Here is a 12,953-nt window from a genome sequence, read left to right as displayed (position 1 = left end):
TTCATGTTGGTTTAAAGTTGAACCAGAATCTCTACCTTTCTTTGATGGTGCGAAAATTCTATGAAGCACTAATTCTCTTAATCATCTAAGATTTTATTTCTCCAAACTTTTCGTTATGAGCTTTTTCCCTTTAAAGCTTTAACACAATTAAACATTTCTTGAAACGATAACAAATTCAAAACCAGTAACACTCTTTTAATTTAAGGCGCAAGTCCTAACAAAATATCACATGTATCATTTTCAGTCGGAATTAACTCAGCAGCAATTCTGCTTAGCTTAATAAACTTATAATCATACTCATACAAGGTGTAATTCCCTTGTTTCAAGCTCATGTATTCCAGTTTCATTTGTTTTATAAACTGGGCATGCCAACTATACCCCTAGCTCTCATGACACATAACATGGGCATTATCTTTTATATCCTTTTACATATTCATGTAACCATATCATATATTCATATAAGCTCATGGTTTCATTCACATATACATGTAATCACGTTTCTTTCATGTAATCATGTCACTTTCATATGAATTCATATTCATATGTCACATAGGATTAACCCTCATGTATCACATATACTTTCTCTTTCATATGGCTCATAACATTTCTCATGTGTTCATATGACATGTAACTCATTGTCATCTTATCATGTTACCACATAGACATATCATCTTACAATACATACAAAACATATCAATACCTATATTCATATATACCTATCACTTCATTATCCTTATTATTATTCTTATCATCACCATTAATCCCTTTTACTTACCATATTCATATCAATAACACATATACTCATGCACACATATAAATCATAACAAATACATACTTCTATGAATTCATGTTTTTCACTATTGGAAATAGACTTATCACAAGTCTTATTTTCCCTTGAACCTCATATACTAGAGAATGTGCACTCACCTTAGCTTTGCTTTGATTCGATTATAATCCTTCAATTGATCCGGAACGGGATCACGTTCTACATCTACATCTACATCATCATACATAGATCTATATTAGTATTATAACTAATATACTCTAATGGTTCACTCTTTAGACCAAGAGAAAAGTCAATTTCATCTTTAATGAAGGTATGCATCGATGCACTACTGATGCATCGGTGCATAAAATGTATTCGATGTTGTATTATTACTGGGATGCATCGATGCATGCCTTATGCATCGATGCACTAATTGCATTCGATGTTTCCTTATTAATGGGATGCTTCGATGCACTACTTATGCATCGATGCACAAATTGCATTCGATGTATTTATTTTAAAAGAGTGCATCGATGCACTACCAATGCATCGATGCACATTCAAACAATTTCTGGGTTTTAACATTGATGCATCGGTGCACTATGAATATGCATCGATGCACTCGGCCCAGAACCTCTTTTTGAACCCGAAAAATCCTTCTTTTTGGATTAAATCCTTCATATTTCCACCCCTTTCATATTCCTAACTTTCATATACATAATTAAACTCATTAATATTCATTTATCTCATCTTTAACCTTAATATCCTCTCCTCTTTAGGAATTTCAAGAATCATACCCTATTTTCCACATGTTTCAAATCCAATTCTAACACTTAATACTTCTTAATTAAGCTGATGGCAAGTCAAATCCAACTTTAGAACTTCAAAAACCTTTCTATAACAAAAGTTCATTTATAAACCCTTAATAGAAATTCCTTTCTAATTCTATCTCTTTGGTGTTTTAAACTTATATAAGCTTTCCTTAAGCTTATATAACCCTCAAAGACTCAAATCCAACTTAAAACTTTCAAGAAATCAAAAGCTAAATCAAACTTACCTTTGCTCTTGGCTTCCACGTGAAGAAGAAGAAGAAGAAAGAAGAAGAAGAAGAAGAAGAAAGGAGAAGAGAATTCTGGAGAATTCTCTCCCTTTCCACGTGTATATAATTCCATTTTTTTCCTTAAATGATCAAATGACCATTTTACCCTTTATTTCCTTTAATAATTACTAAATAACCTTCATCATATATATCCAATAATCATTGAACTATTTCATTCTTCTACTTTAGTCATCAAATTCTGAAACTTTACAATTTGGTCACTAATCCATAATTTGGGATGTTACACTCATAGCATTATCATTTTCAATAGCGTATACATACAATAACCACAATAGTAATATTCATATCCATGTCTTTTCGTCTTCAAGAATTCAACTACCTTTCATCATATCACTAGAAACTATCACAGAGTTCATAACAACAATTGACACACTCGAAGCAAGCGAGAGCGGTGCATATTTGTGACAAAACGATCATGCATTGGTTATTCATATACAAACAAGCTTGGATGAAGCACATGCAACAGCAGCAATCAAGCACGATCTATGCATCACGATAACTATTTGTCACAATTTTCCTTTAGAAATAACAGTAAACATATTTCTCTTAATCCTCTTAAAAATGCGGTATGAATGTACTTTTGGATGGATTACTGCAACTAATTCAATTTTAGAATTTGCATCACCCAGTGATGTGATCAACAAAGAACATTAAAGCATATCAACATCGAAAGAATGATCTAATTTAGTTGCCCTTCAAATCTTCTCATGCTATATCTGCATAAAAGATTTAAGTAATCCAATCAAATGTTGATCAGCGAATTTCCAACACAAATCATGCAATATCATTTGCCAGACTGTCGCTCCCTTACACCCATATCACCCTACCATTGTTGAATCAACTAGGGACTGCGAGGTAAAGTTTATAGCTGAATATAATGACTGTTACCATTTCTTCCTTGAATGATTCTTTAAAGATGATTTAATACCCTAATTCGATTCATCACATCATGTGGTAACTCACAATAAATAACTACTGAGCTACCTTTGCTTCAATACCTAAAAATACAGAACTAAAATCCATTTCCACTATGACACAGTAAAAGGCTAGAATTATCAACAGCATGCAATGCAATTCTTGTAAAGAAATTTGACAAACCAAAATATTGATACGTATGACGGACAATGATATATAATTATGTGCTCAACACAACCACAAATTCAGTATCTTCGGCTCTACAACATGTTTTCAACTGGATATATGTAAATCATGATCAACAGACGACAGTGGCTAACCTGAAGTTCTTGTTCATAGCGTTTAAGTTTTTCCCTACACTCCTTTACTTTCTATAAACCTCTTTGAGACAATGTATCAGGTCAAATAAAATTAAACAACAGGTAATATCATTAAGATACCTTAGATTTTTTCCGCAATTCCAAAATAACATGCAGTCTCTCTTCTAACCTTACTTCCATCAGCGAAATCTGATGAGTCACGAAAAATATCACTTGCCTTTTCCTACCACTACACAATTGTGGAAATGAAAAACCAAAACACACATACACATAAACATGCACGTCTTTCTTTGAGTCTTGGAGGAAAGGAGGATAAAATTGCCCCTAACGAAAGAAGGCTGGTTGGATTCTGTTAAAACACCTTGGATAATGATATTCTCGCTCTAGTGATTACCATGGTAATGCAAGCACAAGAATGCATATGCACACATAACAAATGCATTAGCCTACTCCTAAATGCTATCATATCCATCTTCCTAGACCAGATTTCCTAGAAAAATCAATTCAAAATTCCAACAATGTAGTAGACCTCTATTTTAAGTTCTTCTTGGCCTTGAATCGATCTTTCCATTTCTTTTTTCATATGAAAACAAAACATAACTAGTAAAAAGAAAAGGAGACTACACACAAACATGCATCAAAACAAAGTTGAGGTTGCCTGATTGTAATCATCAACAGAATCAGATAAAAGTCCTCTACTACGATCATTGCTCGTGTAGCTGCAAAATTGAAAATTAGTTTAAAAGACTTCCCATATTAATACACACACACACACATGAAAAAAAAATCTAGAAACATTACTAAAACTGAAGTGATTGATCCAAGGAAAAATATTGAAGCTTAGAGCTGAACTCATAAAGAATAATTAATAGAGTCAACATATTATGAACTACATGAAGACCTTAGAGTAGAAACCATTGACATAAGAAAGCATATAGCAACAACTCATGCAAAGGAAGCACAATAGAATCAGTATCAACATGTGAAGAACTATATTACATAAAATTTAGTGAAGAAAAACAGAAAACATTAAGTAACCAATTAGGGAGTGTTACCCATTCTGTCTCTTTAGTCGTTGCTCCTTGTCCTCATCAACACTTTTATAACTGTTGGTTCTAGCAGGCTCCCTATCTTGATCCAAATTCAACTTATGATCCTTATCCCAATCCTAAACATGCGCCCTTGAACATGATCCTCCACTTCTCTGTTGTGATCGCTATCCAATGAGTATTCTCCAGTTCTCTCATGTTCATGATCCTCATATCCTCTTTCTCTTCCAGAATCATTGTCCCGAGACCGATCACGCTCTCTGGACCTATCACTATATCGATCAAAATACTGTTCTCTACCATGATCTCTTTCTTTGTCCTGTCCTATAGGCATATCCCACTCACTCCTAGGGCGGTCCTGACTAAAATTTGATCTGCCCCCTTTGGTGGTCACTTCATTAACTCTCACAACTCGACCACCAATAGTCTAGTTACAATTTCAAGTTTCAATAATATCAAATCTCTATAAGTATCAAAACAAGAACGGAATCATTTCATGTTCCATGGAACCAACAAGCAATACATTCCTTACCCCAATTGTAGTTGTAATCGCGGCACAACTCTCGACATTTTCTGTCCAGGATCTTTATGATCTTTGGGAGCATCTTCAATACAACCTCATTTCTGTCATCATTTGCTGGACGATTCTTGTTTTCTTGTCTACCCTCTACTTTTCTGACTCGCCCTCGCCCTGTTTACCTTGTCAACTTCGCTTATTACAAACCGGAGGAATCTCGTAAATGCTCGAAAATGATGTCCGTGGATCAATCACAATTGACTAGTACATTCACCGATGATAATCTTCAGTTTTAGCGTAGGATCCTTGAAAGGTCAGGGCTTGGGGATTCAACATGTCTTCCAGAGGCAGTACTCAACATTCCCCCTAACCCGTCAATGTATCAAGCAAGAAAAAAAGCCAAGGCTGTCATGTTTGGTGCTATTGACGAGCTTTTGGCTAAGACCTCCGTAAAACCCAAAGACATTGGAATTTTGATTGTTAACTGCAGTTTGTTTAATCCGACACCATCGTTGTCTGCCATGGTTATCAACCATTACAAGCTTTGAGGGAATATTCAAAGCTACAATTTGGGAGGAATGGGTTGTTGTGAAGGGTTGATCTCAATAGATCTTGCGAAACATCTTCTTCAAGTCCGTCCCAACTCCTATGCACTGGTTATCAGCATGGAGAACATACCCTGAACTGGTACTTTGGAAACGATCGCTCGAAACTTGTATCAAACTGCTTATTCAGGATGGGAGGGGCTGCAATACTGCTCTCTAACAAATGGTCTGATAAAAGAATATCCAAATACTGCACTCACAGGGGTGCAGCACGGGGGAGAAGAAGATTACCGGTCAGAGGCATGCTCACGGGAAAAGTATTTTAACTTTTAGTACGGGAAAAGAAAAATACCGAACACACTAGGAATAACATTCCCATGAATAAAACACTAAAATTTACTGTTGGTATTAAAATATTACATTCACTTGAAAATATTACTTGATCCAAACATGAGTATCATTCATCAGGAAAAAAATTATGCCCGCTAGAAATGCTAAATTCCTTGATCCAAATGGGCTCTAAATGTTTAGTATAAAAAATGCAGTTAATTTTACGGAATAATATATATTTTTAAAAAATTAAGGGTACAGTAAAGCACATACCTATTTATCCGATGATGAAAAGAATTATTATTTTTGTAAAAGATTACGAGTTTAAGTATGACAGAATTATAAACATTTATATTTGATTAAGAATTTTTTAATAGATATTACTTAATATTTATATAAAAAAATAAGGAGTACAGTACACAATTAATTATGAGAGATATAATGTCACCAATTTCTAGTTTTCAAAATCAGGTCTTGGTACTTGCAAAGAATACAGGAGGTTTCACATAAGGATTTGTTGATGAGAATGAAAGTCGACGACATAGAGATGAAGAGAAAAATCGGGTAATTTATATCAAGTTGTAGACGATGGCGAGAGGTATGTTAAAATCATAGTTGAAAATTGAAATAATAATGTTAAATCACGACTCAAAATTCCAAAAATAAATCCCATAAAGATTCTTGACATGGAAATCAAATTTCGCAATGAAAGAAAAATGGCATTTACAATAATCAAATGGAAGAAAAATTACAGGTTAGTGAGTAAGTGATCTTCGATGTCGAATAAATGAGCATTTGACAACGATAATAATGGTAAACAGTGATGGTGATAATAAGAAAGAGATTTAAATATTTTATAAATTTTTTCAAGATTTTAAAAAATTTTAAGATTGTTTTTAAAATATATAATTTTAAGCTATTTTAAAATAATTTTTTTAAAAATTATAAACACCATCTATGTCTGATTTTAATGATTAATAGATTAAACACTTAAAAGAATAAAAAAAGGTTAAATATCTATTTAATAAAAAAATTAAAAACCTAAAATCAATAGTAAATATAATTTAGATATTTATTTTTTAAAGAAGAAAGGAAATGATATCTTAATTCCACGTGGCAAGTTATGGATAAGTGAAGTGTCTTTCAACCCTGAAAACCGGTCTTGATGGATAAATCATAAAACAAAGCTCAACCTCTCAAAACGTAACTCACTGGTCACAGCTCAGGGCTGAGTCTTCAGGGAGTTTCAGAAAGTAAGGCACAAATGGCTGTGGTGACGGTGGGTGCAAATGCAATAAAAAATCTGAACGTATGGTCTCCTTTGAACTTCAACTTCAAGCCTTCTGCAAGTCCTATCCGCAAGACTCTACGAATCTGTCGCTGTTCTCTGGTGAATGAGCAACAAGCTTCCTTTACCGAGCAGGAAAAGCAGCTTATCGACGCACTCATTGGGATCCAAGGCCGAGGCAAATCAGCTTCACCTCGCCAACTCAATGTACAAAACACAATTTTCTTTTTTAATCTCTGCATTAATTCCAATTTTACTAGTAATGACTTTGTTTTCCATCTTCAAAGGATGTAGAGCAAGCTGTTCAAGTTCTGGAAGGCCAAGACGGCGTCAGAGATCCCGTTAGTTTCTTTAACCTCTTCTACTTCAGTCTTATAATCAGTAGCTAAGCAAGGAATTTGTGTTTTTAAGTTGGAATAACAAAAAGGTTTTGGTTTTTAAGTGGGAATTGAAATGAACGCTTGTTAATGTAGTATCTGTTAGCACAGGGTTTTGGTTTCTGTAATTTTAGTACTAAAAAAATGGTAATATTTTCGTGTGATTCTGAATACTTTCTTGCATGTAGACAAGCTCTGATCTAATTGAAGGTCGGTGGCAGTTGATGTTTACGACTAGACCTGGCACAGCATCCCCAATTCAGGTAATTAGTCCTCACTTCTCCAATCACGGACGCAAGATTTTATACGAGGGATGAACTTATAGAATTGTAGGGGACAAAAATAGATTATCGATGAAAAATATACGAAATACATAAATTATATGAGAATTTGAAATTTTCAAGGAGGACTGCCTCCACCAATCCCACTCAGTCTATCCATGTCTTCTCTGATTTATGGACTCTCCAAAAACTGCTCCACTTTATATTATTAACCATCCAACTTACCTCTAGTTTAATTCAACCAATAACTTTACACCACTTTAACAAATTCGTAGGCGAAGACATATAAACATACTATGTGTCTATATATGTTTACAAATAAGTTCCTTTTTGTTTTATGCTAATGAAGTTAGAACCCTTGTCAAATTACAAAATTCTTTAGTATGAAAAGGCTTCAATAGAGCTATAGCATTCTTTATTCTTCCCAAGGCAAAAAAAAAAAACCTTAAAAAATGAAGCTTCAAACTATTACTTCAAGGTAATCGATGTTCTGTTATTGATTATACTATAATGGAAATCAGGTTAGTCCATCTTCCATTTGTATTTCATCTTCTCTTTTCAATGATATGCTTTTTGTTGGCTGTAGAGAACATTTGTTGGGGTTGACCTTTTTAGCGTATTTCAAGAGGTTTATCTTCGGACAAATGATCCACGAGTTTCCAATATCGTAAAGTTTTCTGATTGGATAGGTGAACTAAAAGTAGAGGTATGGTTTCATCGTCTCTGGTGATCAGAGTAGCTTTATTTTTGTGAATTCTTCTTGCATGGACAAACTGTTACAAGACATGAATAAACGTATCTGTTACTCACTGGCTTGCTCAGGTTGTGAACTTGCCTACACTGTGTATTATGTCTAGTATTTCATTCTCAGTGAGATTTTTCTCATTAAACTAACTTTTGGCATGACAAAGGGCAGATGGTTTAGATGTATTTCTTAAGAAAACAAGTCGTATTGTCAATATCTGTTTTAATTGAAATAGCAATATTCTTGCTAATATAGCATCCTTGAATAAGGAGTATGCCATTAGTTTTCTCAAATAGGTTTAGTGCATAATAACCTAGATGCTTATATAACCCATATATCCTTGTTCTCCTCTAGGTCATAATATCCTTAGTATACATTGTTCCTACTCATGTCCAACACACATGGATGAGTGTACACATGATCCTCCAAGTGTATTAAAGGTTTAGAAAAAATGGAGTTTACTATGCATATGTGTATCTGACACACCACAATTTTGGGTGCAATATTATAGACATCAAGTTTGTTCCTTCGTGCAAATCTAAACTTTTCTCGATGACTAGCTTACCATTTTTCTCCTTTTACAGGCAGCAGCATCAATCAAAGATAGAAAACGAATCCTCTTTCGGTTTGACAGAGCAGCCTTTTCCTTTAAATTTTTACCATTTAAGGTACCGTATCCAGTCCCATTTAGACTTCTTGGAGATGAAGCTAAAGGCTGGTTAGACACTACATATTTGTCTCATTCTGGAAATCTCCGCATCTCAAGAGGAAATAAGGTGAAAACATTTGTTTACGTTCATATGTTCTATTTTTATGCTAGTGTTATGGATAAAAGTTTTTGGGAAGGAAGTCCAACAATGTCTCCGTAGTGCAGGGAACTACATTTGTGCTTCAGAAGAAGACTGATCCTAGGCAAACTTTGCTGGCAGCTATTTCCACAGGAACGGGAGTTACAGAGGTAAAATAACAATCTTAGAATTTGCCAACAATATTGGAAAGAGTTGTGTATCTGGGGTAGTCTCCCAGTACTAATCTTTGCCTCTCACAACCTTTTCAGGCTATTGATGAGTTTCTCTCCTTAAGCAAGAGTGTGGCTAAAGATGAACCAGTCCTCTTAGAGGGCGAATGGCAAATGATATGGAGCTCACAGGTGCATTTATAATGCCTCGGGCATCTAAGCTCATAATGAGTAGTGTTATTTTCTTTCCCTTTCTCCATATGTTCATGCCTACCATAACATGCTTCATTCGTCTAAAATCAAATAAATGTAGTCATATTCTTACTTTGGATAATTGTTTCTTAGTTCTGGCTTTGCTCACCTCAGCCCCGACTATCTTGTTGCAGGTAGAAACAGATAGTTGGCTAGAAAATGCCAGCAATGGTCTTATGGGCAGTCAAGTAAGTGACATACAAATGTTATTGTAACTTCGGCTTTGCAATGAAGTCATGGTTTCTGGTAATTCTCTCATTTCTGGAATCTTCTCATCATAGTAATCCAGTTCCTTGCTGTTATTTCAACTGCTTTAGATTGTCAAGAATGGACAGATGAAGTTTCTAGTCAACATCTTACCTGGGATCTGTTTCTCCATGATTGGCAATTTTGTGTAAGTCTCTCACTTTGCTTTAGTGTTGAAAGGATAAAATTTCTTTTTCTTTTATTCCGAAGTTGAAAGGGTAGAAATTTGTTATGCCTCAACAAAAGCACTTTGCCTAAACCAGAACAACATACCTAGAAAAGGCATTGCGAGCCACTTACAAGGCCTCGCCACAATTAAGGATCGCCTCACCCAGGGAGGGCTCGCCAGAGCCGCAAACTCCAGTGACCGGACCCTCCAAATCCCAAGGAGATCTCTAGGATGTGAAGCTCCAATCAGGTCCCATCACTTCCCTAAACTTCAGCAACAACTCCCCAGGATTGAGCCTAGTCATGGCTAGCAACAACTGGTCAATCACAGCTCCTTAGCCTAACTACTTGCCACTCTACCTCTTCCCCCTCATAGTAGGGCATTGATTATGGAAGGACCCCTGATACATCCTGCATTCTCTATACATATGTTGTCTTTCTATGATAAAAGAGAGAGTCTAAGAAAATCGACAATCTCTTCAGTGGCTCTCGACACATTTGTATGAACCACTAACAATCCTTGCATTCCCAAATCATGTGCGACAAAGTTGAACTGGAAAATTCATGTCAATTGCAATTCATTCAACTTCACTAGTTTAGCCAAAGATAAAGGATGAAGACTGATGTCTCCCAGGTATATGGCCCCATCTAACTGTTGGTAGGTTATGAATATATTTCCTAACTATGTTAATTTCCAAAATTTTATGCCAGAACCCAGTCCAGCTCACTAGGTCATGTTGTGAGACAAACCAAAACTGTCATTTTTAGTTACTCACAGGTCCCCCAAAGTGGCCTTAGATTTGAACCCATAGCATACCACATAAATGAGCTATAAGTTTCATAATTTCCCCCTTCATCGAAACAAATCTTTGTTTCTCTGATCTTTCATTTTTGCTTGAAGCATTCATGTATGATATTCGTATACGACACATACTCGAACATTGATTTGGTGATATGACACTTTAAGGACCCTCCAAATACATGAATTTGGAAAAAAAATATGAACATACGATGCAGCATTGGACGTTGACACCTAATTCAAGTAACATTGAAATGCATTAATGTTTCGTTAACTAGTCTAAAACTTGATCTCACAAATTGTTTGATGCAGCAAATCTGGCACAAAGACATATGATGTTACCATGGACGATGCAGCCCTGATTGGTGGTCCATTTGGGTACCCTTTGGAGATGGAGACCAAGATTAATATGGAGCTCTTGTAAGATGGCTCAAATATTTTCTTCTATTTGGTGCAAGCTTAACTAATTGCAAATACTAAATGTGCATTTGCAGATATAATGATGACAAGATCAGGATTTCCAAGGGGTACAATAATATTTTATTTGTCCACCTTAGGACATCAGATGGATCAAAATAGATAAAGAACAACAGAGATTTGGATCACCCCCTTGGTGGGTGATTTTCAGGCCTTAATCCGTGGAAGATGGGTCGAGGAAACTTGTTGTAATTATCAGGAAGGGAATCGATGTGCATAGCAGTTGACAAATATGACTCAGGGTATAGATATGGAAGATCCACCACAGAGTATCTCATCTTTATTACAAGCTGATGCTTGTGGGGGAGGTGTCATTAGAAATTACTTTCATGTTATTTTGTTCTAATCTACGTACCGGAAATAAACATGAAAATGAAGAATTAGTGAACTGCTAATTGTACTTCTCATGAAGTTCGCAAGTCCATTTATGCTGTTGTGTATATTGCATCTCAACACTGTAATAGGCCTTTTATCAAATTTACTATTCTGAAATTTTAAAATGCGCATTCAATGCACACGAAATTGTGATTGTTTTTGTTTTACAATTCTTTCGATTAGGCGATAGCATCGTGCTAACTTCGATGTTTCTCCTACTCAGAGATAGATCGAGAGGCTGGGATCAATGGAGTTAAAGACTTTCTTATATAATTTAATTATTCTTTTATATTTTCTATTGATAATTTAATTTTATCATTTTAAAATTTTATATTTCTTTTTTATATAATATTTTTCACTCATCCCTTCTCTTATCCTCATATTTCCAAAGTTCAATTTGCATGCATTAAAATCAGGTCCAATAATGCTCTTAGTTCATGTACTAATCTTTTTAAAATTAAACAAGTCCTCAAAACTTCAATTAAAACTAATTGTGTTCTTGAAATTCAACTAAAAAATTAATTATTTTCTTGATTTATGTCATATCATCATTTTAACGTAGACAAACACATTAGTATAATGGACTTTTACATTTTTATTATTAACTATTACGATAATATTATAATTATCAACGTTTGTTTAAATGATAAAATTGAAACAATTATATGAAAGTGATGTAATAAGAAAAACAATAATAACATTGCTGAATTTTAGGGATAAAATGATCCCTTAAGCCAAAAATAATTGAATAATATGATGGTTTGTTTTATATTATAAAAATATTTTCGTACCAAGTACATTCTTCCTAAACTACTAATAGTACATTACTGTATGGTTATAAGATTAATCACGTTACAATTCACACTTTAATTAATAAACAATATTTTTAAAATATTTTCAATTTGTAAAGTTCAAGGTTCAAATTGCTTTTGTTCGCATGTCATTAAATTATTTGTTTGTGTCAAAGGAGCACCATTAGCAAGGGATCACCTGCACAGTTAACTTAAAATGCAATACTTGTTTCTTTAATGAACACATGTATTCATAGGACCTTACTTGTATTAAGCCCGTAAACATTATAATTATTGCTATTCTTTTTTATTTATTTTAATTTACAATATATCTCATCAATGAGCTCTGTTTTTGTATAAGTAATTTACTCTGCTTAACTAATGGATTATTTATTATGAATGTTTTTAAAATTGTACATGTTTATCAAAAAATTTTTGGACAAACTATGTATTTTGTCACCCACATATTTTTGTGGTTCTATTTTAGTTAGTTACTTATTTTTTTCAAAAATCATATATGATGTTACATTTTTATTCCATTTTGGTCATTGGTTGTTAAAAATGATAAGAACTACTGACACGATAATATTTTTCAATGATGATGTGGAATTAACTTATGGTGACACGCCACCTT

The 12,953-nt window shown here is 34.2% G+C and overlaps 1 protein-coding gene across 1 annotated transcript; it reads left to right on the top strand.

Annotated features, from left to right (window-relative positions):
• The first annotated feature begins 6,766 nt into the window (after positions 1-6,766).
• On the top strand, positions 6,767-11,509 carry LOC120139745 (probable plastid-lipid-associated protein 12, chloroplastic). The gene is made up of 11 exons (XM_039154889.1): positions 6,767-7,057; positions 7,138-7,191; positions 7,416-7,490; positions 8,095-8,214; positions 8,838-9,029; positions 9,128-9,211; positions 9,311-9,403; positions 9,598-9,651; positions 9,781-9,857; positions 10,989-11,096; positions 11,171-11,509. Exons 1-11 carry the CDS (start codon positions 6,827-6,829, stop codon positions 11,253-11,255), a joined length of 1,173 nt encoding a protein of 390 aa, XP_039010820.1. The 5' UTR covers positions 6,767-6,826; the 3' UTR covers positions 11,256-11,509.
• The last annotated feature ends 1,444 nt before the right edge of the window (positions 11,510-12,953 follow it).

Source organism: Hibiscus syriacus, unplaced genomic scaffold (assembly GCF_006381635.1).
Source record: "Hibiscus syriacus cultivar Baekdansim isolate YM2019G1 unplaced genomic scaffold, ASM638163v2 tig00110773_pilon, whole genome shotgun sequence".
Lineage (NCBI taxonomy): Eukaryota > Viridiplantae > Streptophyta > Magnoliopsida > Malvales > Malvaceae > Hibiscus > Hibiscus syriacus.
The sequence above is the reverse complement of the archived record's forward strand: the minus strand, read 5'-3'. Positions and strand labels throughout refer to the sequence as shown.